We start from the raw sequence: 27,186 nt of genomic DNA, 5'->3' as shown, positions 1-27,186 counted from the left end.
CGCCACAGAGGAGACTCTGGGCTTAAGGACATCGCCGCTGCCGGGCCGGGGGCCTCGGCTTCTCTCCCCGTTCTCGCCCTTCCCGCCCCTCTGCGGGCGCCTCTTTGCCCGGGAGAACCCTCCAGGGCTTGGGCTCTGCCCTCTCGGACTCGATTTTAATTATTTATTGTGTAATTTATTTTTTCTTGTGGCAGGGGCACACATCCCCTCTGTCCCCCAGAGAGGGACGAGCGTCCGCGGGCTCCGCGGCGGCCTCAGTCCGGCCGGCGGGGCGAGCGCGGCGCGGCCCTCCCGCCTCCGGCCCTCGGCCCCGGGCGGCTGGGTGCCGGCCGGGCGGCGGGGGCTGCTCGCGGCGGCGGGGGGGTGGGTGGAGAGGGCTGGCGGCCCGGCGGCCTCCTCTTCCACCGCCCCCCCCAACCACCACCCCCCCGCCCTCCCCGGTGTCTGTGTTTCTCTCTCTGGTCGGAGGCGGCGGTAATGGCGGATGGTGGGTTGTGGCGCCGGCGGCGGCTGCTGTGAGGGACGATGAGTTCCTCCTTCGTGCCGAACGGGGCCAGCCTGGAAGATTGTCACTGTAACCTCTTCTGCCTGGTGAGTGCCGGGCGGGGGCCGCGGCGAGTGGGCGGTGGGGGAGGGGCCGCGAGGTGCGCCCTTGGGCCGTGGGGGAGGGGGTCCGGGTCGGATCCAGATGCCCGAGTCCCCGGGCGAGGCCCAGCCGGAGCCGGCGCCGCGGCAAGCTCGGCACCAGCCCGGAGACGCGTTCCACCTCTGCCGTCCTGGGCTCTGTTTTAAGAGTGTCGGCCTTTTTTCTTGTTTCCGACTCCTTTTTCCTCACCGTAGTCTTGTCTTCAACTTGGGCTCCTTATCTGGCAGGACGCTAGCATTTCCCTCTGTGTTTCTTGCTTAACTGTTGCTTTTCTCCTTGTTGATCATGTACCCCCCTCCTCCCACTTTCCACTGTCGCCCGTTCTCCCACTGCCTCACTCTGCTCATTTGGTTTCTCCCAGTAAACAGGACCCCGGAACTTAAGCACTCTTTTCGTTTTGCGTTTTTTCATATGAGTCAAACTGTAGGGGGCTAGTTTCTTCCTTGGGTGACTTCAGACTCTGTGTAAAAAACAGTAAATGCCATTTCATATGTTTTCTCTTTTAAACTCTGAAAAGAGTTTGCCATTTTGACAATTTCTGGCCGTCTTGCTTTTATTAGAACATTATGTTTGTGTGAGAGTGGAGCGGGCTGATGGAGGAGGTTCTGTGGTTCTGTACTAAATGTTTTGATATTTGTCTGTTCTGCCTGCGTTTTTAGAATGTTTTGAGGAGGCTGCTCCTCCTTTTATTGAAAAGTCAGGGGAAGCTGGATGTAGGGACACAATTGTGTAGGTTGGCCCAGGTCTGGGAACATCCAATAAAGACTTTAAAAGTACCAACTGTTGCAAAATTCAGTCTTCAATTAGATAGTAGCTTAGCTTCATAAATGATTTAAAGTTTCGTTAACTTTCTTTTTTCGATTTCCCTGTCCTATGAGAAATATTAAGAGAGTGTGTGATAGGTAAGTGAATCGAGTGGGCGGAGCACAACTAGTTGGCAAGTGTAAACTGCCAGTCGTGTATCAGCAGTTTCATTTTTGGCACTTTAGGCTTTGCACCTTTAAGTTATATTAAAGAGTTATTGAATTTGCTCTGATGAATTACTTTCATAATGCTAAGTAGAGCTCTTTAACGCCTTTCCCCCTTATAAAATGTTTTCTTGTACAATATCCATTAATCAGCATCTCTTCACATGTAATAAGACAAATGGGTTTTACGTTTCTGTCTTCTTCAACTCAGTCTATTTTTGGTACTTTTAGGATCAGGTTCTTTGAAGATAAGACTAGCACAAATCTGACGGTTCTTTGTAAGCAGCTATTTGACTTTTCCTAAAAGGGATGGGTAAAGATTTAACAAGATTTTTTTCAAATGTAGTTCAGATTTCATTAGAGCCATGACTTCTATAAACATGGAATGATGAATCTTTAAAAGTTAATTTTGGTATAAGTTTGACACCAAGAAACAAATGTAACCAGTTAGAGCAGAACTTAGGACAGAGAGTAAATGTTTACTCAGTGTGCAGCATTAAAGTACATGTTTATATTTAACATTGTTAAGTTTCTTTTATTTCTCCTTGGGACACATTTATTGACTTGCTATTCAGTGACATGTCAGTATTAATTTTTTAACTGTTTGTTTTTTTCCTTTAAGTTTTGGTTGCTGAATTATCAGAATAAGCTTTTTTTTTTGGTCAGTCTGCTTTAATATCGTAAGCATATGTTGAAAAATTGTAATGTCTTAATGAAATAAGGGACTTTAATAGTGAGTACTTTTGATTTTGAGTGAATATGCAGTAATAAAAAAAATCATGCTTTCTTTTCTTCAGGCTGACTTGACGGGAATTAAATGGAAAAGATATGTATGGCAAGGCCCAACTTCTGCCCCCATTCTGTTTCCGGTGACAGAGGAAGACCCCATTTTGAGCAGTTTTAGTCGCTGCCTTAAGGCAGACGTACTTGGTGTTTGGCGGCGAGATCAAAGACCTGGAAGAAGAGAATTGTGGATATTTTGGTGGGGCGAAGACCCCAATTTTGCTGACCTTATTCACCATGACCTGTCAGGTGAAAGCAAATTATTTCTAACTGACAATATAGCAATGTTGTATACTTTTCTTAAAAACATTTGTATTAAAAATTAAGATTTTTTTGGTGGAACATTGTTGAGTATGAAACCAGATAAAAATTCAGCTTCATGTTTTAGTTCACTGGGGTTATTTTATTTTACTTAAAATTATGCATATTATGGCAGGTTTTTTAAGCCTTGAATAACTTTATTCTTTTACCACCCAGCTTTCTTATGAATTTCTGGCAGACAGGGCCCAAGGAAGGCATGTTACGTTAATTAACTTAAGAAAAATGGAATTGGGGAGCATTTCCTAACAAAGTCATAAAACACTTTGGAAGCCAAGTGTAACTCATCTTTGAGTCAGTTCTGCCACTGCTGTCTTCTGTATGAATGTGTAAACAGTTGTAGAAGGATCTAGAAATGTTGTAACTTTCACGTGTTTTTTTCCCCAAGCATATAGTTACTTTATTATTTTTATTTGTGGCTGTTACATTATTAACATATGAAGGCATATGTTAATTTTCTTATTCTTGGAAAGTGATACTTTTATTTTAGAGACTGTTCCATCAAAGACTGTCTTTGATATGAAACAGTGCCAACTTGTTAGCTTTTACAGTGGGACATGGAATCATAATCTGAAAAGTTAGAGAAATAATCTTATGAGCAAATCAGTAAAATTAAAGTTAAATGTAAGTTGTTTTGATGTATATTAAAATATTATGTGGGTATTTTTTTTCGATGTTTCATGTTATGTGTTTAAATATGTTTTCTCCTGAAACTTCAGTTATATAAAAAAAATTTCTTCTAGTTTAACTGTTTTTTAGCATATTTTCTTAAAAATGGTAATACCGACACCTTAAAATACTGATTTGAACATAATGAAAGTAATTTTGGAAGATTAGGCTTTACTTGTCAGATTTTGCTGAATGCCATTGAAAACTAAGAGTTTATCAGAGTGAAAGCAATTGAAGTAGTAAAGAAAAATATATTAGTAGTTGTATATAATCATATTTACTGTTCCAAGTCTGTCCTATACTGTTTTAAACAGGTGGTGTAGCCAGTGGTATTTTTATAATGTTTTAGCTTTTTTTTTTAACTTGTCATTTACTTTAGAATGTCTTTACCTAAATCAGACATATCTTAGAGAATAATAAGGTCTTTGCTGATAGAGTATATTTGTTGTGCCCTTTTGTTTGCTCCAGGGACACCGTCTGCCTCCCTTTTGGGGTAATTAGTCTGCCTCTGTCTCTCTAGCTAACCCCTTTTTCATTTCTTCCCATCTGTGGCACTCTATCCCCTTCTTTTAAGCTCCCCTGAGAAGAGAGCAGCTGGACAGTAGGGGTGGCATCAGCTGCAGGAGGCAATCCTGAGTTCCGAGTGGAGGTGTAGTAGTGAGGAAAGGGGAACCGGCATGACCCAGGTGGTAACAGAAAGCTGATTAATTTAGTTTCAGCCTGCTCTTCACAGGCAGTGTCCTTCTGTTTGCTTCAGCACCTACCACATCTTGTGACTGAAATATTTGTGATTATGGTGATAATGGTGCCCCTCTTGTTGGTGAGGGAAGGAGGGAGGCATTCCTTTTTGCAGATTAGAATTCTCAGTTTTTCTTATTAACTCAGTAATAAAAGTACAGAGTTGCCTTTGCTTAACCCCCTTAATCTCCTTTGTGTCATCCATAGTGTATTTTTTAAAAGTAACTTTTTGTTTTAAAATAGTTTTAGATTTACATAAAAAGAGGTATAGAGAGTTCCTGAATAACAACCCTCACCTAATTTCTTTTATTGTTAACATCTTCCATCAAAATGTACATTTTTCACAGCTAATGAACCAGTATTGATACATTGGTATTACCTAAAATTGATAGTTTCTTTTATTGTTACCTAATGTCCTTTTTCTATCCTATGATCTTATCAAAGATACCATATTACGTTTAGTTGTCATGTTCCCTTCAACTGTTCTAGACTGTGACAGTTTCTCAGACTTGCTTTATTTTTAATGATCTTGATAGTTCTGAAGAGTTCGGTCAGGTTCCATAGTGCCTTTTAAATTTCTGCCTGCCTCTTACATGTAGCACATGTTTGGGTCACCTTCCTTTCAAGATTTGCTGATATGTAGAAATAGAATGTAAACTGGTTTTATTGCTAATTGGTGAAAGTCTGTTACAGCAAACCAGATCTGATTTGATACATACTTTAACTCTCAGTTACTTGTTTTGTAGCAGTAGTCGTATTTAGTAATTTGCAAAGACTTGATGATTTTTGGGTCAGGATTTGTGCTAACTAGTACTGGCCTAACTGTTAACGTTCCAGAAAGATAATTTGTTCATAATGTCCTTTGAATCCTAAAGCCAAACACTTTTTTTCTTTTACTTTTTACTCTGTTCCCTCTAAGAGAATGGATAGTTGGATCAGTATCCATATGTTTTGATAGAAAAAGAATTGGAGAACAGAACTCCTCTTTGATTACAACCTTTTAAATTTTAATTTTTTTTAAAATAAAGTTGTTTTATTTTAGTTTATTTTTGGCTGTGTTGGGTCTTTGTTGCTGCAGGCAGGCTTTCTCTAGTTGCGGTGAGCAGGGGCTACGCTTTATTGTGGTGGCTTCTCTTGTTGCGGAGCACGTGCTCCAGGGCGCAGGCTCAGTAGTTGTGGCTCGCGGAGCAGCAGGCTTAGTTGCTCCGAGGCATGTGGGACCCTCCCAGACCAGGGCTCGAACCTGTGTCCTCAGCACTGGCAGGTGGATTCTTAACCGCTGTGCCACCAGGGAAGCCCTAAATTTTAATTTTTTTTAATTTAAACTTTGTAGCAGTCCTCGTTCAGTGGTTGTGTGATAGAGATGTAAATGTGGTGGTGGGAAAATTTTAGTTTAATTCCTCTGGTCAAAAGTCTATATTGGTTCTTTTAAGTGTACTGTTAGTTTGCTTCAGAGCAAAGTTGTTTCATTATTAGTGTGTTCTCAAAGGAGAAGAGTTTTGTGGGTATTTTTATTCTGTGCCTTACCCTTTTTTGAATTTTATTGCTGTCATCATTGGCTGTTAGTTTTTCCCTTGAAACAAAAATAAAAACAACTGCTCCCTCTCTGAGGTTTGCATCTTAAAAAGAAAATCATAGTAGCTAGAATGTGATAAGACCCTTTGAGAAAACTGATACCTTGAGAACTGAAAAAACAGAATCAGTCCGGGCTAAAAATATTTTTCCTGGCTCTTGTGGTATATATATGGAATTTCAGCAGCATGTCCAAATACTTTTCATTATAACAGAATTTCATTGTAAATAGTGTCAAACTAAACAGGCGATTGTTTAGTCTTAGAATTTAATTTTGGATGCTTTTACTGAAGGATTTTTTTTTTTTTTTAATTTATTTTTGGCTGCATTGGGTCTTTGTTGCTGTGCACAGGCTTTCTCTAGTTGCGGAGAGAGGGGGCTACTCTTCGTTGCTGTGCGTAGGCTTCTCATTGTGGTGGCTTCTCTTGTTGCTCTAGAGCACAGGCTCAGTAGTTGTGGCTCACGGGCTTAGTTGCTCTGCGGCATGTGGGATCTTCCCGGACCAGGGCTCGAACCCGTGTCCCCTGCATTGGCAGGTGGATTCTTAACCACTGCGCCACCAGGGAAGCCCTGAAGGATATTAATTACAGTGGAATTTAACCTTAAGTGGCAGCTTTAACAAGGTTGACAAATAGGTAAATAGCAGCCAAATATAGGAGTTTAGTGTCAGCCAAACTAAAAAATTGTTTTGTTCCCCAGGTAGCCGAAGAGAGTTAATTCATTTCTGTCTTCTGTTCCATAATTTACTTGTGACCCAACTTTTTATGTTTGCTAGTCTCTAGGGACAACTTTGTTTGCCATGCTTTTTTGTGTACTATCAATTTTGAGCAGGAAAGTGTGTCTTTTAAATCTTCAAATCAAAGGTAAGCATATTAGGCTTCTTTTAAACCAAAATTTTTCAGCTTTTGCCGATCAGTAATGCTGCCAGTTTAAGGCTGTCAGTAATATTTGTTGAATGAATAGCTTATGAATGGGCAATTGTTGTTCAAGACAGACACTGAGCTACACATTTAAACATTTGTCTTTATTCTTTAAAGAAATACACAGTATTTTCTACAGTGATCATTTTTGGCCCGTTTATTATTCATTAGTGCATGTTGCATTTTAATAGTTTGGCAGACTTACTTAGGAAAAGATTCCTTTTTTACTGGCTTACCGCTATGGAGATATTTAAAGATGTCAGTTTTGAGAAAACTGAGTACAAGTGCTAGGTATATCAACTTTTTTTGTTTTTTTTCCCCCACTCATGGAGAATTATTCTGATGACGTATCACATACTTTTGCATCACTATAATATGTATCCTCAGAAAAATTTTTTTTATGGAAATCAAATTTAGCATTTGAACTTACGCATTGTTTTCTTAAAATACTTTGTAAAATTTTTTCACGTAATGACGATTAAGAGTTCTAATGCTAAGGGTGATGGAACAGTACTAAAAACACAGAATTGAAACTGTTTTCTCTGGGGATACAGGTACAAGAGGAGGAAAACATTTATTTAAATATATTAAGCAGACTTTTTCCAGTAGGCTATGGTTGATTAAGTTCAAAAGAGCTAGGTAAAGGTTTGCTATGTGTTCCTTCTCCCTCCCTTTTCTGTTATAATACTGGTGTTGAGCTTCAAGGACTTATTTTAATTAATGTAAGAGGTGCATATCACTATGTCTTGGGTGGCTTAGTTGTACCATTTCACTCTTCTTTTTTTAAAAATATTTATTGATTTATTTATTTGGCTTGCTGGGTCTTAGTTGTGGCATGTGGGATCTTTAGTTGTGGCATGTGGGATCTTTAGTTGTGGCATGAGGGAATCTTTTATTCATTTTTAAATTTTATTTTATTTTTGGCTGCGTTGGGTCTTCGCTGCTGCCCACGAGCTTTCTCTAGTTGCAGCGAGCGGGGGCTACTGTTCGTTGCAGTGGTGGCTTCTCTTGTTGCGGAGCACAGGCCCTAGGCTTGTGGGCTTCAGTAGTTGCAGCTCGCAGGCTCTAGAGCGTAGGCTGAGTAGTTGCTTAGTTGCTTCCCGATATGTGGGATCTTCCTGGACCAGGGATCAAACCCGTCCCCTGTGTTGGCAGGCAGATACTTAACCACTGCACCATCAGGGAAGCTCTGAGGGAATCGTTTAGTTGCAGCATGTGGGCTCCTTTAGTTGCGGCATGTGGGATCTAATTCTAGTTCCCTGACCAGAGATCGAACCCGGGCCCCCTGCATTGGAGCGCGGAGGCTTAATCCCACCATTTCACTTTTTATATCTCTGAATACAACATGTAGAAGTACTTTTATTATGGTTATAATATCAAAATAGAAGCTTGGCTCAGTAGGCTTCTTGTTGCTAAGTGACACCCCCCCCCCACCAAAAAAAACCCCTTCAAGCTTTTCACTGAATGTTATTAGGAATTGTTCTATTATTTCCTCAGCAATGAAAAATGAAATTATGTTACTTTTGTAATGGTTGCTTAGTTACCAACCATATAGGTGAAGATATACTCAAGATATTTGTTGGCCTTAGAAAATCCTAACAAGTGGTCTGTTTGTTTTATGCATAACTCCCATTTAGTGTTAATGAGCATTGTGGGCATTTGAGGGTATAATGTAAAATGAGTAGTAAGTTCACCTGAGTTTCTCTAGACAAAAAAATTTAGAGCAATGAGGGAGAAATGCTTGAATATTAATACTGGTTAATTTTCTAAACTATATTTATATTCTTAAACTATTTAAGTACAGGTTTAACTGAAATAGATTTTTAAAAATAAAACCATAAAATATTCAGAATTTTATGTGGAAATTTATATAAATTGTATTTATGTAATACAGTCATATTACTTACTATTCTAAAGATTTTTAATTTACTCTTTTGGGGAAGAAGGCAAATTCAGTCTCAAGTTTTCAGTGAATAATTTTCTGATATTTGAAGTTTATAGTGACTGTACAACTTTGAAATGTAATGGTAAACTGTGTGTCTTGGTTCTTTGTTGGTTTAAAACTTAGAAGTAGTCAGAAAAAAGATTTTGGTAGGGGCTACTTACGTATGACAAATGTTACTCCATTGTGCTTCCTAGAAGGTAAGGATTTTTGAGGTAAAAGGCAATAAAAGTAAAAGTACACTAAATAGGTTATGAAGAATTCCGGCATAATTCTCTTGGAATTAAGAATATGTGTACTTTTAGTAATCATAAATCACATAACTTTAGATAAAGCTCTTAATGTTGTAGGTATTTAATTTTGAAATAATAGAACCTGATTAGGCTGAAAGCAGGTTGCAAAAGATTCACTTTTTTTTCTCTCAGCAACTCACAAATATGCTTGTGATCTAGACCTTTTAAATAAAGTGAAATCACCATGTGCCACTTCCCTTTTCTTCTAGCCTGTTTTCTTTAATAAAGTGAAACTTGTAAAATTTTGGCTTTAAATGGAAGTAGATAAGGATGTCTGTAATATAGTAGAATGTGAAGACCTTTCTCTGTTTATTATTAATGATTTAAAAATTATTTCAACTCTCAAGTATTGTCATTTTCTAAAGCTTACCTCATTTTTTAAGAGCTTACCTTTTTTGAAAAAATACAATTAGTTTATTTGAAAGACTTCAACTATAATTTAGGAAACACTTTAAAGAGCAACATAAAATCAACATTAACCTTTGTAGTGGCACAAATTTCTAGTGCAGTTAAAGTCCACTGTCATGCTTTTGAGTTAATGTTTATTCTGCCCATTTGTTTTGTAAGTTATGAATATAAACCATGTGTCACTCTTAATATGTGTCTCTGCTTTTATTCAAAAGCATCTTAGTTTATTATTTTTCTATTGGAATGTTATATACATTTTTAGTGTTTAATTAAGAAAGATTATTTTTACTTAAATTGAAAGAAGACCCATATTTATAAAATGTTCATAAAGTTATAGGATACTAAATTATATTTGAAATAGCAGTTTAAAATATTACAAAAGTTAAAATGCTGACAGTAGTAGCTATCATTTATAGTAGGATTCCTTGGATACTTTGTTATAGGTATGAGATGGATAGAGAGTAAAAAGCTTTTTTTTCTGAACTACATCCATACTTATATCAAAATGACTGCATTTTTTTTTTTGCGCGCACGGTACGCGGGCCTCTCACTGTTGTGGCCTCTCCCGTTGCTGAGCGCAGGCTCAGTGGCCATGGCTCACGGGCCTAGCCACTCCGTGGCATGTGGGATCTTCCTGCACCGGGACACGAACCCACGTCCCCTGCATCAGCAGGCGGACTCTCAACCACGGTGCCACCAGGGAAGCCCTGACTGCATTTTTTTTGTTGTTGGTTTTTTTGTTTTGGTAACTTCACTTGGGTGGTTAATAGATTTGCTGGAAAAAGTGAGGCTGTATAGTTAGTGAAGATTGCTATAACTTTATATCAGATGTGCCATTTAAAATTTGTCGTTGAATTTTTAAGTTTCTCCCCCCAAGTAGAGAATCCTATACTGAATAGTAAACATGGGAATCATTAGGTTGTAATGAGATCTAAGGTGGCTGATAATGCACTGCTTGTTGGGCTCTTTGCCAAAAGCTTCCTTTTTATCCATCACTTATTTTTATAGTTGAGTCATGGATTAGAATGCTGATGGACATAAAATATTTTGAGTTTAATTATTAACTGTCTAGTTTTTTTGGCAAGGTCCGTTTTGTAAAGTAACTAACAAGTGAGCCAGCTTAGAAATTGACATCTTAGGTGTAGAATGTGTAATATTTTCCTTGGTTATACAAATGTCCTTTTCATTTATACAGAAACCAAATCAGTCTGTTTGCAGTATATCGTTGCCTTTTTATATGGTGGAAAAATAATTTTCTGGTAATTTAATAGAATACATGGCACTTTGGCCTTTTATTCTCTATGGAGTAGCTTTGAAACCTGATATTTTAATGTCTAGAGAGATACTGAAGTGATTGTAGCTCACTATTCTGAGGTGAAGTAGGGTTTATGAATTTAGGGGTTAAACTATCACACTTTTTACTTAGCTCTAAGTAGATATAGTGCCACAGTGTTACCTTTTGTTTCTTTCATTTCTTTTACAGAAGAGGAAGATGGAGTGTGGGAGAATGGACTTTCCTATGAATGCCGTACCTTGCTTTTCAAAGCAGTTCACAATCTGTTGGAACGATGTTTAATGAACCGGAACTTTGTACGTATTGGCAAGTGGTTTGTAAAGCCTTATGAAAAAGATGAAAAACCTATAAATAAAAGGTAAGCTATCTTATTTAAACTCTTACTTGATATTTCTTTAGGCTTGTTAATTTTAATGACTTTATAGAAAATGTGTGATAAACTAATATCTTGCAGACATTCAGGAGGTTAAATTTGGCAAAGTACTGCAAGTGTTTAGTTTTCTTTGACCCCTTCATTCTTTCTCTTACACATTTGAATAATTTTCTTGCAATGAGGTTAGGCTGTGTGTCAGTGCAGTGGCCTAAGTTTTATTCTGGGATGGTAGAAAAAATGTGGGATGAAAAGCAGAGACTTATGCATTGAAGTATACTTTTTTTTTTTTTTTGGGGGGGCGGTACGCAGGCCTCTCACTGTTGTGGCCTCTCCCGTTGGCGGAGCAAGGCTCCGGACGCACAGGCTCAGCGGCCATGGCTCACGGGCCCAGCCGCTCCGCGGCATGTGGGATCTTCCCAGACCGGGGCACAAACCCGTGTCCCCTGCATCAGCAGGCGGACTCTCAACCACTGTGCCACCAGCGAAGCCCTGAAGTATACTTTTTTAGTACTAGTGGAAGTACAGTCATGGTACTCTGTTAAAATTAAGCAGTATTAATATTTGTTTTTAGATGGTGATCTGTAGTCATGTTTTGGGTTGAGGTAATCCTTCTCATTCTCAAACCTCTGTTTTTGCTCTAATTAAAGTAATTTAAATCTAATTTTCTATATAAGACATGTTTACTTTTGGGCTGTTTTTCAATTTTCTTCAACTTTGAATTAGGCAAATTTAGGACACTTAATTTGTAGGATAATTACAGATGCACAGAAGACTTTAAGACCTGTAGTCTTAAAAGCTTTAGGTTACTACAGTTCTCTGATTTAAATAATATAAGGCACGATCTCTTAGAAGATTTAGTCCCAAGCAGTTGTTGAATTAGTGAGACTTGAAGAGAGATGAAACAGTGGTGAGTAAGATGGGATGTGGGAAAAAGAGAAAATGAAGGAAATTTATTAGTTTTCCCTAAAAGATGTGAGGATATGAAGTATTGGTTGTGATTGTAATCATTGTTGAGATGTCATTTTTTTACATCACGTGCACATCTTTTTTCATGCGCACCTGAAATTTTTTCAGACTTCCCTTATTAGTTTCAGTGAACTGGATGACCAGGTAAGTCTGGAGAAATCAAGACTCTTTTCATTTTTTTCTCTCTGAAAATTAAAATAAACCTTTATTGTCAATAGAATAATTAATCGTACAAGTTAGGAGTGCATTCATTTGCACATGACAGAAAACCTAACTACCTGGCTTATGTAGGAATTGATTTTTCTCAATACCAAGGAGTCTGCAGGTAGATAATCTGTTCAATAACGTCATCAAAACTAAGGTTCCCTCGAGTTTTTTGCTCTTTCATCTTTAGCCTTTGGGTTTTATCCTCATGGCCCCAGTAAGTGTTGCATCTCCAAACCTCACAGTGGATTCCAGTCAGGAAGAGGAAGGGAGGGAGGAAGTGAGAAGTGGTGACCCTTGGATCAGAAAGTAGATTCTTGAAACTTTAGCTGATGTTTAATTGGCTGTATTACTGAGAGAAATATTATTTTATATGGGAACATTGCCACTCTGAGCAAAATAAGGCTCTGGTTAGTAAGAAATGGAGAATAGATACTAGGTAGGCAGTTAATTAGAGGAAGGGGAATAAGTATCAAGTAGGCAATTGGCATTGTTCACTGTATATATTTATATAGTTTTAAGAAGTCAAGCTGATTACCAAGATTTAAAATGAAATGCTATAATCCTGAACCCAGCTACTAGATGTGCTCCTCAGAGGCAGTCCCTTTTAATTCTTTTAACTGTCTTTTAATTTATGTATTTAAAAACTTATAAGCAATTACTGTGCTGATTCCTGAGTTTTCTGTTATTTCAGTTATTCAGGATTTAATCTATTGACTTTCTATTAATGGTTTAGCTATCTAACTACCCCAGATGCTTAGACATCGGCATACCTATATACTCTCTTCCCTCTTCCCTTCTCTTTTTTCCCTTTTTTGCCAATATAGTTATGAGATGTGGTAAAAACAATACCTATTGTTTCTATTACTATAATTTTATAAATGTTATTTTCAGTGAGCCATTTGGTATATTAAGATTACATTCCATTTCCTCTCTATAATTTTGTTTTCCCCAGTGTTAATGATTATCTCTTTTTTCACTTAATTATCTATGTCAGGGGCTGGTAAACTACCACCCCACAGGGCAAATATAGCCTGCCACCTGTTTCTGTAAATAAACTTTTTATTGTAACACAGCCCTGTTCCTTCATTTGGATTATTTTATGCCTGCTTTCACACTACAGCAGAATTGAATAGTTGTGACAGATGACTCCACAAAGCCTAAAATATTTAGCCTAAAATATTTCTCTGGCTCTTTACAGATAAAGTTTGCTGAACCCTGATCTATGTACTTATTGGTAATTTGCCCCTAGGCTATGTACCAGAAGTATAAAGTCCAGTTTGGACTTCTTGTTCTATAAGGCCTGTTTCACAGCAGTCATCTTGGGAATTCTCTTCGCCTTTTTGTCTGTGTTGGATCCCTTATTTTCTGGATCTCATGTTTTCTTTTTTTGTCTTACTGTTTTGGTAGTGCCCATCTACCTATAGTTTCCTGAAGTACATAAGAAGTAATATTTTTGAGATCCTGAATGTCTGAATTACCTCCTTTTCTACTCTTAAGACTTCTGGGCACTAAAATGCTGACTGGAAGTCCTATGTATGTGAATAGCTCTGAAGTTGCAGGCTTTAGTATGGTGATTGGTCAGGAACCTGGCCATTTTTATTTAGAACTCTGCTGTTATTACAGTAACCACCAGCCAGTTGTAGCTATTTAAATTTCAATTAATTGAAAAAATAAACATTCAGTTCCTCAGTTGTACAGACCACATTTCAAATGCTCTTATGACTGCTGGCTCTTGTATTGGGTAGTGTAGGTAGAGAATATTTCTATCATTGCAGAAAGTTCTTTTGGATGGTATTGCTTCCACCAGAGCCTTTACACTTATAATTAAAATAATACCTTAGGAGCATCACTAAAGAAGTCAGTCAAGGTTTTTTTGTTTTATTTTTGGCAGTAAATGAAAGACTATACTTTAAATTTTACCATAAAGCTATGTTTATCTTCTGCCACACCTGTGGCTTTTACACAGTCTCTTTATCTCCATTTTAATTAAATATAAGCACCACAAGATTTAAGGTGGCATATTAGTAGCCATTTTATGTAGCTTTAGGATGTCCTTTGGTTGGGTTCCTCAATACCTCTGAAAACCTGAACTTCTAGGGAAGCTAAGAGCTATCACTGTTATGTTTTCTAAGGACTGAGTTCCTTTCTTCTTGTCTTCTAAGGTAGCACTGTCTAATAGAAGTATAATGTGAGTCGAAATATAATGTGAGTTGCATATGTGGTTTTTTTTGTTTTTTTTTTTTTTTTTTGCAGTACGCGGGCCTCTCACTGCTGTGGCCTCCCATTGCGGAGCACAGGCTCTGGACACGCAGGCTCAGCGGCCGTGGCTCACGGGCCTAGCCGCTCTGCGGCATATGGGATCTTCCCAGACCGGGTAATGAACCCATGTCCCCTGCATCGGCAGGCAGGACTCTCAACCACTGTGCCACCAGGGAAGCCCGCATATGTGTTTTTAAATCTGGTAGTAGGCACATTAAAGAAAGTTTTTTAAAAAGTGAAATTAATTTTAATATATTTAATCTAATATATCTATTTCAGCATGTAATTACATATAAAGATGATATGAGCGAGGTATCTTCTTTTTTTTTTTAACTAAGTCTTTGAAATCTAATATGCATTCTGTACTTAGAGTACACCTCGGCGTTGTCTGGTCACATTTACAAGTGCTGAATAGTCATCTGTATATTGGTTTGCATTAACAGCGCAGTTCTAGGGCTTGAAGCCCAGCCAGGCTTGGTAGTGCTTATTGGTAAAAGATCTCTTCTCTCTGGCTTATGAACCCTCTTGGAATTGTATGCTAAATTGTGAGTGTACTCTACCATCTCAGAGGTAGGGGAAACTTCCATCTTATGTCAAGGTATCCACTGTTTGCCAAGTTGGGCATAGTTACTGTCTTGTTTTTCCTCCTTTTAGCCTGTCTGTGCTAGTCTATTATTAATGTCTGTCATCAAGATTATTATGCATCCTATTTCTGAAGTCTTAAGTGATGATATAATAGTACTTATGACCCATGAAATTTCTCTGTGATGCTTGAGTCATTAGGATTTGCATGGTCAGTTTTCCACATTCTCATGCTTTCCAGAAACATTAATGAGAAAAAAAATGAAGTGCTAAGAAAGACTTTTTTCTCTCTTTTTTCCTCCCCATTAAGCTTTTCTTACTATCATTTCTTACTCTGATTCTTAGAGATTCATACAAATCTGTCTTTTTCAACTGTTGGTTTTAGATATGAACCATAATAGAGAAATTTTTTTTCTGAAGGGGAGAAGGGAATGAGCATAACTGGCCAAGCAGTGTTTGAAATCAGGGCTTAATATGTATTAAATCAATTCTCAAAACAGACCTATTACTCCAGTTTTACAGTTGATAAATCTGAAGCACAGGGAGGTTAAGGAACTTGTCCAAGGTCGTATTTCTTGCAGGTACTGGAGCTGGATTATAGGGCATGAAAAATATGAGACAGATGGTGGACCCTGTAGACCACTATATCTCCTGTACCTACATCTTTTTAAAGTTACTGGAAATAGTGAAACAGAAGACTTAAAAATTTAAAATATTGGGGAGATATGGTATTTCCTGAACACTTGAAGTTGTAAACCAGAATAATATGTCATTGCTTTCTAAGTATTCTTTACTGTATAATGTAAGTATTGTGTTCACTGAGTGAGCAGAAGTATGTACAAAATCACAGATGAGGTGTTTTATTCTGGATTTTAATATAGATCTTTTGTTCATTGAGATATGGCAAGGATACCTGATATTGAAATTACACTTATAAATTCAAGAAATTTAAAAAGTTACTGAGGGGGCTTCCCTCATGGTGCAGTGGTTGAGAATCTGCCTGCCAATTCAGGGGACACGGGTTTCATCCCTGGTCCGGGAAAATCCCACATGCCGCAGAGCCACTAAGCCCGTGCGTCACAACTACTGAGCCGCGAGCCATAACTACTGAGCCTTCATGCTGCAACGAGTGAAGCCCGTGTGACTAGAGTCTGTGCTCCACAGCAAGAGAAGCCACCACAGTGAAAAGCCAGCGCACTACAACAAAGAGGAGCCCCCACTCACTGCAACTAGAGAAAGCCCTGCGTGCAGCAACAAAGACCCAATGCAGCCAAAAATAAATATATATATTTTTTAAAAAAGAGCTTTAAAAAAAATTACTCTGAGGGCTACAGAAATACAGATTAATGCAGTGGTTCCCAAACTTGTCCGGATGTGGAATCACCTTGAGAGATTAAAAAAATAACCTGTGTATTAACCTGGGAGTGTGGTCTGGGCTTTGGAATTTTTAAAAGATCTCTGTGTGATTCTAATGAAAGACAGGTTTGAAAACTATTGAATTGATGGAATAAAAATCTAGGAATTAGGATGACTAGGATTTTTTGGGGGGGGGGGATGTTAATTATTTCAAATAATGTTAAAATGGATGATTGTGAAAGAGTTGTGCATAATTTTAAAAGTATCACCATAACGTGTTGCTATTAGATAACACAACATAAACAGAAATATAGGACCAATTACATAAATTTTATCAATCCAATGATAGAATAGGATTCTTTTTTTTTTTCATTGTGGTAAAAGATACATAATAAAATTTACCATTTTAGCCATTTTTCAAGTGTATGGTTCCGTGGCATTAAGTATATTCGCATTGTTGTGCAGCCATCACATTATCTCCAGAACGTTTTCATCATCCTAAACTGAAAATCTGCCCATTAAATGATAACCCCCTGTTTTCTCCCCCTCCCAGCCCCTGGTAACCACCATTTTGCTTTCTGTCTCTATGAATTTGACTGTTCTAAGTACCTTACACAAGTGGAATCATATAGTATTTGTCTTTTTGTGTCTGGCTTATTTCACTTAGCATAATGTCCTCCAGGTTCTCATCTAGGTTGCAGCATGCATTTTCATTTCTTTTTAAGGCTGAATAATTTTCCGTTGTATTTTTATACCACATCTTGTTTATCCATTCACCTGGCATCTGACATTTGGGTTGTTTCCACTTTTTGTCTATTGTGAATAACACTGCTGTAGATAGTGTACAAATATCTGCTTTCAGTTCTTTTGGGAATATACATTGAAGTGGAATTGCTAGATCATACAGTAGTTGTATTTTTATTTATTTTTTGAGGAATCGCTGAAGTCTTTTCCACATTGGCTGTACCGTTTTATATTCCTACGAGCAGTGCAGGAGGATTCCAATTTCTCCACATCCTCACCAACACTTCTTTTCTTTTTAAAAAAGTAGTAGCCATCCTTAGGGGTGTGAAGTGGTTATCTCATTGTCGTTTTGATTTGCATTTTCTAAATGATTAATGATGTTGAGCATCTTTTCACATGTTTGGTGGCTATTTATGTATCTTTGGAGAAATGTCTCTTCAAGTCTTTTATCCATTTTTAATTGGTTGTTAGGATGACTAGAATTTTAAGTCAACATTCCCTTTAACTAGGTTTATGATTTTAAGACAAGTCATTTAACTTCATTGTGCCTTGAATTCCCTACTAGCAAAATGGGATGTCATCTTTCTGTAACTATCTAACAGAAGTGCTAAAAATAGATGAGATATAGTACCTCCTAAAGCAGTATAGATAACTGTTATATTATTAGAACAGCTAACTTTATTAGCATATTTTCATTTTCTGTCTTAGAATAAAGGATCTTTTGTTTAATTTCAGTACTTAAGGAACATTTTTCTACAATAGAAGATTATCTGTTGAGGTTTCATCTGTAAAATTCTGCCTCACTCATGCCTTTTTGTTTTGGTTATTATAGTAAAAGCTCCTGGAGAGCAGTTTTACTGTATACAGTACTTTATAGTAGCCTAACGGTACCTTGGAGTCTCATTGTAGTTGCACATATTTGTTTTAACTCCACTTTTCTAAGTGCTAAGTATCAAAAATTAGGTGATGTTATAAAATGATCTCTCTCCTTGAAAGACAAGACATTGTGAATTTAGTATGGCAGTATTACCTAACATTCGCTTTGGCCTATAATATTTTCTGACTAGATTACCTTTAATATAGACATACTTTGGAGATATTGCAGGTTCTTTTCCAGACTACCACAGTACAGCACATATAATAAATCGAGTCGCAAGAATTTATTTGGTTTCCAGTGCATTTAAAAGTTATGTTTACACTAACTGTAGTCTATTAAGTGTGCAGTAGCATTATGTCTAAAAAACAGTGTGTATAGCTTAATTAAAAATACTTTATTTAAAAAATACTAACCATCATCTGAACTTTCAGCAAGTCGTAATTTTTTTGCAATAGTAACATCAGAGATCACTTATCACAGATCACCATAACAAGTATAATAATGAAAAAGTTGGAAATGTGAGAATTACCAAAATGTGACACAGAAATATGAAGTGAACATATGCTTGAAAAAATGGTGCCGACAGACTTGCTCAATGCAGGGTTATCATACACCTTCAGTTCGTAAAGCACTCAATTATCTGCGAAGTACAATAAAGCAAGGTATACCTCTGTAAGAATTTCAGAAATTTTATCCCATATTTAGAATGTTTAGTTTTTTCCTCCTATATCATGCACAAACTTGGCTTATTTTCAGCCATTTTATAACTAGATCAGACTGTATTGGAAACATATGCTAGCAGTATAGGAGGTGATGTTTTTCTTAAAATAGGTAACTGAAAGTGAGAGCTTGCTGTTAAGTAGGGCAGTGCAGATAAATAGTGGGAGCAGAGAGATTATTCTCTTTTAGTATTTTATGTATGAAATGAAACAGTTGAAAGCTGTATTTTTTTTAGACTTTTTTTTGATGTGGGCCTTTTTTTTTAAAAATAAATTTATTTATTTGTCTGCTTTGGGTCTTCGTTGCTGTGCGCGGGCTTTCTCTAGTTGCGGCAAGCGGGGGCTACTTTTTGTCGTGGTGTGCAGACTTCTTGTTGCGGTGGCTTCTCTTTGTTGTGGAGCACAGTCTCTAGGCATGTGGGCTGCAGTAGTTGTGGCACGCGAGCTCAGCAGTTTGTGGCTTGCGGGCTCTAGAGCGCAGGCTCAGTAGTTGTGTGGCACACGGGCTTAGTTGCTTCACGGCATGTGGGATCTTCCTGGGCCAGGGCTCGAACCCATGTTCCCTCCATTGGCAGGCGAATTCTTAACCACTGCGCCACCAGGGAAGTCAGATGTGGACCATTTTTAAAGTCTTTATTGAATTTGTTATAATATATTTTTTTTATGTTTTGGTTTTTTGGCCATGAGGCATGTGGGATCTTAGCTCCCTGACCAGGGATCGAACCCGCACCCCCTGCACTGGAAGGCAGTCTTAACCACTGGACCCCAGGGAAGTCCCGAAAGCTGTATTTTTAAGAACTCTAGTTCACTAATTAAGTATGAGGATATAAAGTTCAGGTCTCCTAGCCTCTTTGTCTTTAAGGATAAAGAACATGAGACTGTTTTAGGTTGTTGCATAAACTTACAGATGTTCTTGGAAGTATTTGCAATTTAGATTTGGGAATTTGCTGTTGAGTTACTGAGTAAGCACACAGCAGTCATAATCATTTGTATAGAGAGCATACTTACTTGATCCCTAAAACTAATCAAATTACAATTTCTCTGTGTTTCGATTATTATTGCTTGAGTTATTTCCTTAATAAATGTTTTCCTTGACATAAAGTATTTTTAGTAATTTCCCTTTGTACTTTAAAATTTTGTCCCTACCAAGAAATTTATCTTTTAATGTTACCTGAAAAATATGTAAAAAGCTTGTAATGTTAAAAAGTATATATTCGTTCTAACCAGTTTAATATGAAATTTTCTTAACTTTTTTAGCGTGTTGTGTTTTTGTTTTTGTTTTGCGGTATGTGGGCCTCCCACTGCTGTGACCTCTCCCGCTGCAGAGCACAGGCTCCGGACGCGCAGGCCCGGTGGCCATGGCTCATGGGCCCAGCCGCTCTGCGGCATGTGGGATCCTCCCAGACCGGGGCACGAACCCACGGACCCTCAACCACTGCGCCACCAGGGAAGCCCTAGCGTGTTGTCTTTTAAATTCTCATATCCTTTTTTGCTGTTTAGAGAGAGATGCTTTGAAAATTGATTTCTGCCTGTTTTATGTCAATACACATAATGGGCATTTCCCTCTCAAAAGTTAAACACTAGTGTTTGCTAAGATAAAAATACTATCTAGAAATTGTTATGTATTTATACATTCTGTAACTCAACCTTAACAGTTATAGAAGAATTCTGTCAGAAGACACTCGAAAGAAAAGCACAAATATCGCTTCATAGGCATTCCCGCATTTAGTAATGAGATTAGTTGCATATATGTTTGTTTACTTTAGGTGCATTCTTTGAGGAAAATAAATGTATGAGACTTATGAGTAATTTTTAAAAATTCTAATGTTTCAACTAGTATCAAGAGTAATGTTTGGTATTAACAAAAGGTACGAGAGTCACACTTTTTTTTTTTTTTTTTTTTCGGTCCGTGGGCCTCTCACTGTTGTGGCCTCTGCCGTTGTGGAGCACAGGCTCCGGACGCGCAGGCTCAGCGGCCATGGCTCACAGGCCCAGCCGCTCCACGGCATGTGGGATCTTCCCGGACCAGGATATGAACCTGTGTCCCCTGCATTGGCAGGCGGACTCTCAACCACTGCGCCACCAGGGAAGCCCGAGAGTCACACTCTTGATTTAGTGTTTTTCTTGAGCTGTGTTATAACATAGGCCACACCATCGCTTTGTTGAGAAACTTTTTTTTTTTCCAGCCCTACAGTTTTTGGGCTGTTTATATTTCCTTAAATTATGGTTGCAAACCAGCAAGTTGTTTTCTGAGTTCTCCTCTTTCTTTTAGTACTTTATCAAGTGTAACTAGTAACAGTCAAACTACATTTTCACTTGATGTGTTCCCCCAATTCTGTAAGTTCATTTAGGCGTGTTTTCTGCGTTCCATATTATTTCAGGTAACAGTTTTATGAAGTATTTATCCATTATGTAACATGGGTTACCATTTTCCTCACTGTTTTTCAGTGTTTTATATTCCTTGCTACCAGTCCTCTGATTGCAAAACTAATGCCACATATTTAGGTTTTTGTCATGGTAGTCCCTCACCTTTGCTGCCAGTTTCTGTATCAGCTATTGCTGTGTAACAAACTACCCCAAAACATAGGGGTTTAAAACCACAGTTATGTATTCTCACTAATGTACCTACAGGTTAGCCAGGGGTTAGCCAGTCTAGTCACAGTATAAACCATAGTGTGGGTAGAAGTGTATTCTGTATGATTCTCATCCTATTTAGACCAGTGAGCCAGTCAAGGCATGTCCTTATGGCAATTAAAGAAGCACCAGAGGGCAAGCTAAATTGCATAAGCATATTTCAAGCTTCTGCTTGGCCAAAGCAAGTCACAAAGCGAACCTAAGTCAAAGGTTGGGGAAGTATATTTCACTTCTAATAAGAGGGACTACAAAGTCTGGATAAAGGGAGGGATGAACAAAACATGATGAAGCTACAGTAATCAAAACAGTGTGGTACTGTCATAAAGACAGACATGGAAACCAGTGGAAGAGAATAGAAAGTTCAGAAATAAATTCTTGTGTACGTATTCAAATAACCTTTGACAAGGATGCCAGGACCACTCAGTGGGGAAAGGATATTCTCTTCAACAAATGGTATTGGGAAAACAGGGTATCCACATGTAAAAGAAAGAAGTTGGACCCTTATATACAAAAAATAACTTAAAATGGATTAAAAACGTAAGACCTATAACTATAAAACTGCTAGGAAAAAACATAGTGGAAAAGCTTCATGTCACTGGATTTGGCAATGATTTTGTGGTTATGACACCAAAAACATAGGCAGCAGAAGCAAAAATAGACAAGTGGGACTATATCAAGCCTAAATACCTTTGTGCGTCAAAGGACATAATCAACAGGGAAAAGGCAGTTTATGGAATGGGAGAGAATATTTGCAAGTCATGTATCTGATAAGGTGTTAATATCCAGCATTGTAAAGAACTCCTACAACTCCACAAAATATCAAATAACCCAATTTAAAAATGGGCAAAAGACTTAAGTAGACATTTCTTCAAAGCATGATATATACAAATGGCCAATAAGCTTATGAAAGATGTTCAGCATCACTAATCAGAGAAATATAAATCCAAACCACAGTGAGATACCACCTCACATATGTTAGGATGGCTACTATGGCGAAAATAAAGAATAACAAATGTTAGTGAGGGCAGAGAAATTGGAACCCATGTGCACAGTTAGTGGGTTGTAAAATGGTGCAGTCACTATGGAAAATGATGTGGAGGTTCCTCCAAAAATTGAAAATGAAACTACCATATGATCCTACTACTGCTTCTGAGTGTGTATCCAAAAGAAGCAATCCTACTTCTGAATGTGTATCCAAAAGAATCTAAAGCAGGATTTTGAAGAGATTCTTGCACACCCATGTTCATAGCAGCAGCATTCCTAATAGCCAAGAGGTAGAACCAACCCAAATATCCATTGATGGATGATGGCTAAGCAAAATGTGTTATATGCATAAAATGAATTATTATTCATCCTTAAAAGGAAAGAAATCCTGTTACGTGCTACACCATGGATGAACCTTGAGGACATTATGCCAAGTGAAATAAGCCAGTCACATAAAGACATACTGTATGATCCTACTTATGCGAGGTATCTAAAGTAGTCAAGTTCATAGAAGCAGAAAGTAGAATGGTGCTTTTAAGGGGCTGGTGCGGGGGGAGTAGAAAAGGGAATTGTTGTTTAATGAGTGTAGTTTCAGATTTGCAAGATCATAAAGTTTTGAAGATCTGTTTTACAACAGTATGCATATACTTAACACTACTGACTGGTACACTTAAAATTGGTTAAGGTGGTACATTTTATGTTCTGTTCTTTTACAGTGGTTTAAAAAAATGAGAGAGGGTTGAAGAATTGGGACCAATAACTCTATCTTCCACAGATACTAAAGTTATGATTCCTTTTATCAAGGAATTTACAACCTGGCAGGGAGTTAAACTAGTAAATAATAGTAATTCTATGATAAATATTATTATAAGCATAGAATATTATGGGAGCACAGAAATCATGCTTAAAGGAGTCTTAAAGAATGATTAAGAAATGGAGAGAAATTTGTGGTAAACAAAGGGGTAGTTCTTGGTGGATTAAGTATCTGTTTAGAGAGTTTGGCAAGGATCAGATTGTGAAGGGTCTAAAGTGCTGTGCTAAGGTTTTATGGGTTTTTTGACTTAGTCCTGAAGGCATTGGGGAGCTGTTGATTTTGAGCCTCCCAGTTACATGATTAGAATTAATTTTTAGATAGCTGACAGTGGTGTAAAGAAAGGTAAATTAGAGATTTTAACAGCTACTCAGACCTTAAAAAGGCAAAAAACAAAAAATAATAAATTATTTAAGAACTAGAGTCACTAGCAATTGGAAAGTGAAAAATTTGGGATGATTTATATTACTGGCTTGTACAACTATATACAGATATAGATTTGATAGGAAAAGGAATATGTTTGGGTAGAAATAATAGGTGGTTCAGATGTGGACTTTACAGTATTTAGTACTGTGTGCCAAGGACCTATTCTAGATGCTGGGGATACAACATTGAACAAAGGAAACAGATTCCTCCTCCAGTAGCACTTACAATCTTGGTGACTATAAGAAATAAACAAACTGTATAATATGTTAGATTGTGATTATTTTTTTAAGCCAAAACAAATCCCAGAAGAGGAATTGAGGGACAATTTAAAGTAGGGTGATCAGTGAACACCTCATCTAGAAAGTCTTTAAACAAAAACCTGATGAAGGTGAATATAGCTATTTAGAGTGTTCCAGATGGAGTAACAGTAGGTAAAAAGGCCTGATGTGTTTAAGGAACAGCAGAGAGGTCAGTTGAGGGAGAAGGGTAAGTATTAGAGGAAGACTAGTAAGAAATGAGATTGGCGAAGTAATAGGTATTGGGGGGTAGGCTGATGTAAGGCACCATAAGAAATAAGATAACTTTTATGATGTTACCCAAGTGTGATTCTTTTTCCCTTAGGAATTAAAAGTTTATTTTCATTAGGTCTTGTTAAGACCGTATCTTAGTATCCTGTACCTGATTTTTGTTACAGCACTTACCATAACTGCCATAACTGTAATTAAATAATTGTCCTTAGCATAGTGTCATGTGCTTTGCTATAAGATACTTTTTGAATAAAGCATTTTATACTTTTGAATAAAGGAATAACACTTGCCTTCACTTGGTGGTTTAGTATATCTGAATATAATACTAAGTTTAATGCAGAGTTTTGAATGTGTGTGGGTGGGGAGGGTGACATGTATGTTTTGTTTTAAGCATTTAGAGTTAGGTTTGCATTTGGTTACTTTTTTTTTTTTTTCTTTTGTCTATTTTGTAGTATAGGTTCCTTGCCATTGTTGAAAAGCAATAATAAAATTGAGTTTATTTTAAATGAGCATTAGCAATGCTCTGTCTTTGGATGGATGGTTTTCTAAGTGTATTAGTTAACAAGTCTCTTATCTTGATTTGGTGATTATTTTAGATTTATATGTCGACCCTTGAACAGCACGGGTTCACTTACATGCAGATTTTTTTCAGTAGTAAATACTGTATAGTACTGCATGATCCATGGTTGGTCAAATCTGTGGATTCAGAACCTTGCATATGGAGGATGGACTAGGTTATATGGGGATATTCCATTGCATGGGGAGGGTTGGCACCCCTAACCCCCCCTGTGTTGTTCAAGGGTCAGCTGTACTCTTATATCAAAGCAGATGTCTGTAGTTTCTGTAATTACTCAACCGTAGTTATTCAAATAGACTCAGTTTTTTAATTAGAAGAAACAAGCTTAATTTATTTATTAAATAATGTAAATAATTTTATTTCCTATAATCATCAATTATATCTCAATAAGGCAGGAACAGAAAAATTGGCTAAATGCAGTGTGGTATCTTGGATTGGACTCTGGAACATAAAAAGGGCATAGGTGGAAAAATCTGGTGAAGAAATAAAAGACTGGCGTTAGTTAATAGTAGTAATGTGCCAATGTTAATTACTTGTTTGACAAATGTAGCGTGATTATGTAAGATGTTAGGGGAAACCGGGTGAAGGGTATATGGGAACTTTCTATACTATCTTTGTAACTGTTCTATAAATTCAAAATTATTCTGAAAATAAGTTTTTTTTTTAAAGCAACAAAAGCTATTGGGATGGGGAAGAATACAGTAATCACTAATTAATGTATAGAATTCATAAATTTTAAAAATTTAAGAGTAAAATGATTCAGGTAGTACAGAATGGTATCATAAATTTAGAAAAAGCAAAGATCCTTGCTTAATTACTCTAGTCCTGTTCCCTGGAAGTAACCAGGTTTTGTTTGTTTTTTACTTTAATTTTTTGTTTACCTCTGGTGGTTACTGCTATAATTCCAGAGATGCTTATACCTCTAGGCCTTGATTGATGAACTTTAGACAGTGTCTCCTGACTCTTTACCATGAAAGATTTGTTTTATTAGTTATATTATATTTTTTTTTTTTTTGCGGTACGCGGGCCTCTCACTGTTGTGGCCTCTCCCGTTGTGGAGCACAGGCTCCAGACGTGCAGGCTCAGCGGCCATTGCTCACGGTCCCAGCTGCTCCGCGGCATGTGGGATCTTCCCGGACCAGGGCACAAACGCATGTCCCCTGCATCGGCAGGCAGACTCTCAACCACTGCGCCACCAGGGCAGCCCTTGCATATAACTTTGATTCTAGGATGCCTTCAGTTGTAAGACCCATTGTTGCTTTAAAAAAGACTCTTCACTGGGGATGGGGGGGGCAGTACATTAAATGCTTGGTTAATTGAATTCAGCCCAATTTCAGAAATACTAAAATGAGAAAATACATTTGTAGTTAATGTTTTTATATAGAGGGGAAAACAAACAAAAAAATTAGGTCATCTTTAATTCTATTGTACACCTAGATTTTTTTCCACCAAAGTAACCTTTCTTTTTTTCTTCAAAAAAAATTGAGACTATAAGCCTGCCTTTTCCATTAAACCCACTCCCCCACCTTTATTTATTTTGGTGGCTATATCATAATTGTATGTGTGGGTGTACCTAACTTGTTTAACTGGTTCCTTTCTTTGCAGCTCTTTCTATTATAAGCAGTACTGTGAAGAACATTTCTTATAGCTAAATCTTTGCTCATATCTGTGGTTTTTGGGGTTTTTTTTCCCTTTAGATGATGAGGTGGAATTTCTGGGTTAAAGAGAATGTACATTTTTGTGGTATAACTTCCTAAAAAAGAAAAGCAACTTGACTTTTTTTTGGCTATAAATCATTACTAAAATATAACTTTTTCTTCTTTATTAGTGAACACTTGTCCTGCTCTTTCACCTTTTTCTTGCATGGAGACAGCAATGTTTGTACCAGTGTGGAAATTAACCAACATCAACCTGTATATCTTCTTAGTGAAGAACATATCACCCTTGCTCAACAATCTAATAGCCCATTTCAAGGTAGATTATTTTATTGGCTTAGTTATTTGATCTTTTATTGTTGTTTCAAGAAAAAATTCTTACTGAAATTGGTAGTAATTAATGAGATTTCCCCCGATCTTTAGCCTAATGATGATTCTGATGTAGTTTACTTCTTTCCCATTTGAGTATTAAGTCAATGAAATAAGTTTTTTAATACAAATATTTTAAAATTTTCTTGTACATGAATGTTAGCGTAATTTAAAGTGTTTCTTTAAATAGCCTCTAGGTGGTGTACATGTTTATATTTTCAAAGTTATCTTGTGTTTCAGGTCACATAAGCCATTTTTAACATAGGTACACAGAACTTTTGATATAATTCTTACTGTGAAAGTGGTTGAACTCTAGAGGAAATATTTTATAAGATTGATGATTTGTTTTTAAGAACTGGCAGTATGTTCTTGTTTTAATTCTAAGCCTAGTATTTGCTCTTTAAAAATTTACATGGCAGCATATAATAAGTACTTAGATTTATTTACACACACACACACACACATTATTTTTCCTCAAATTGCTTTTCCTTAGGGGAAAGTCAAGAGAAGTTGAAGGATATACAAGTATTCCCAGTTTATGTAGAAATTCTGTCCATCTGAGATTTTTG

General features: G+C 37.3%; 1 protein-coding gene across 1 annotated transcript in view; it reads left to right on the top strand.

Annotated features, from left to right (window-relative positions):
• The first annotated feature begins 525 nt into the window (after positions 1 to 525).
• Positions 526 to 27,186, top strand: part of MED13 (mediator complex subunit 13) — a 90,549-nt gene continuing 63,888 nt past the window's right edge. The window contains exons 1-4 of the mRNA XM_065896822.1: positions 526 to 591; positions 2,412 to 2,646; positions 10,741 to 10,909; positions 26,422 to 26,567. Coding sequence (XP_065752894.1) covers positions 526 to 591; positions 2,412 to 2,646; positions 10,741 to 10,909; positions 26,422 to 26,567 — 616 coding nt within the window. The remainder of the gene's footprint in view (positions 592 to 2,411; positions 2,647 to 10,740; positions 10,910 to 26,421; positions 26,568 to 27,186) is intronic.

This window comes from Phocoena phocoena, chromosome 19, assembly GCF_963924675.1.
Source record: "Phocoena phocoena chromosome 19, mPhoPho1.1, whole genome shotgun sequence".
In the NCBI taxonomy this organism is placed as follows: Eukaryota; Metazoa; Chordata; class Mammalia; order Artiodactyla; family Phocoenidae; genus Phocoena; species Phocoena phocoena.
The sequence above is the reverse complement of the archived record's forward strand: the minus strand, read 5'-3'. Positions and strand labels throughout refer to the sequence as shown.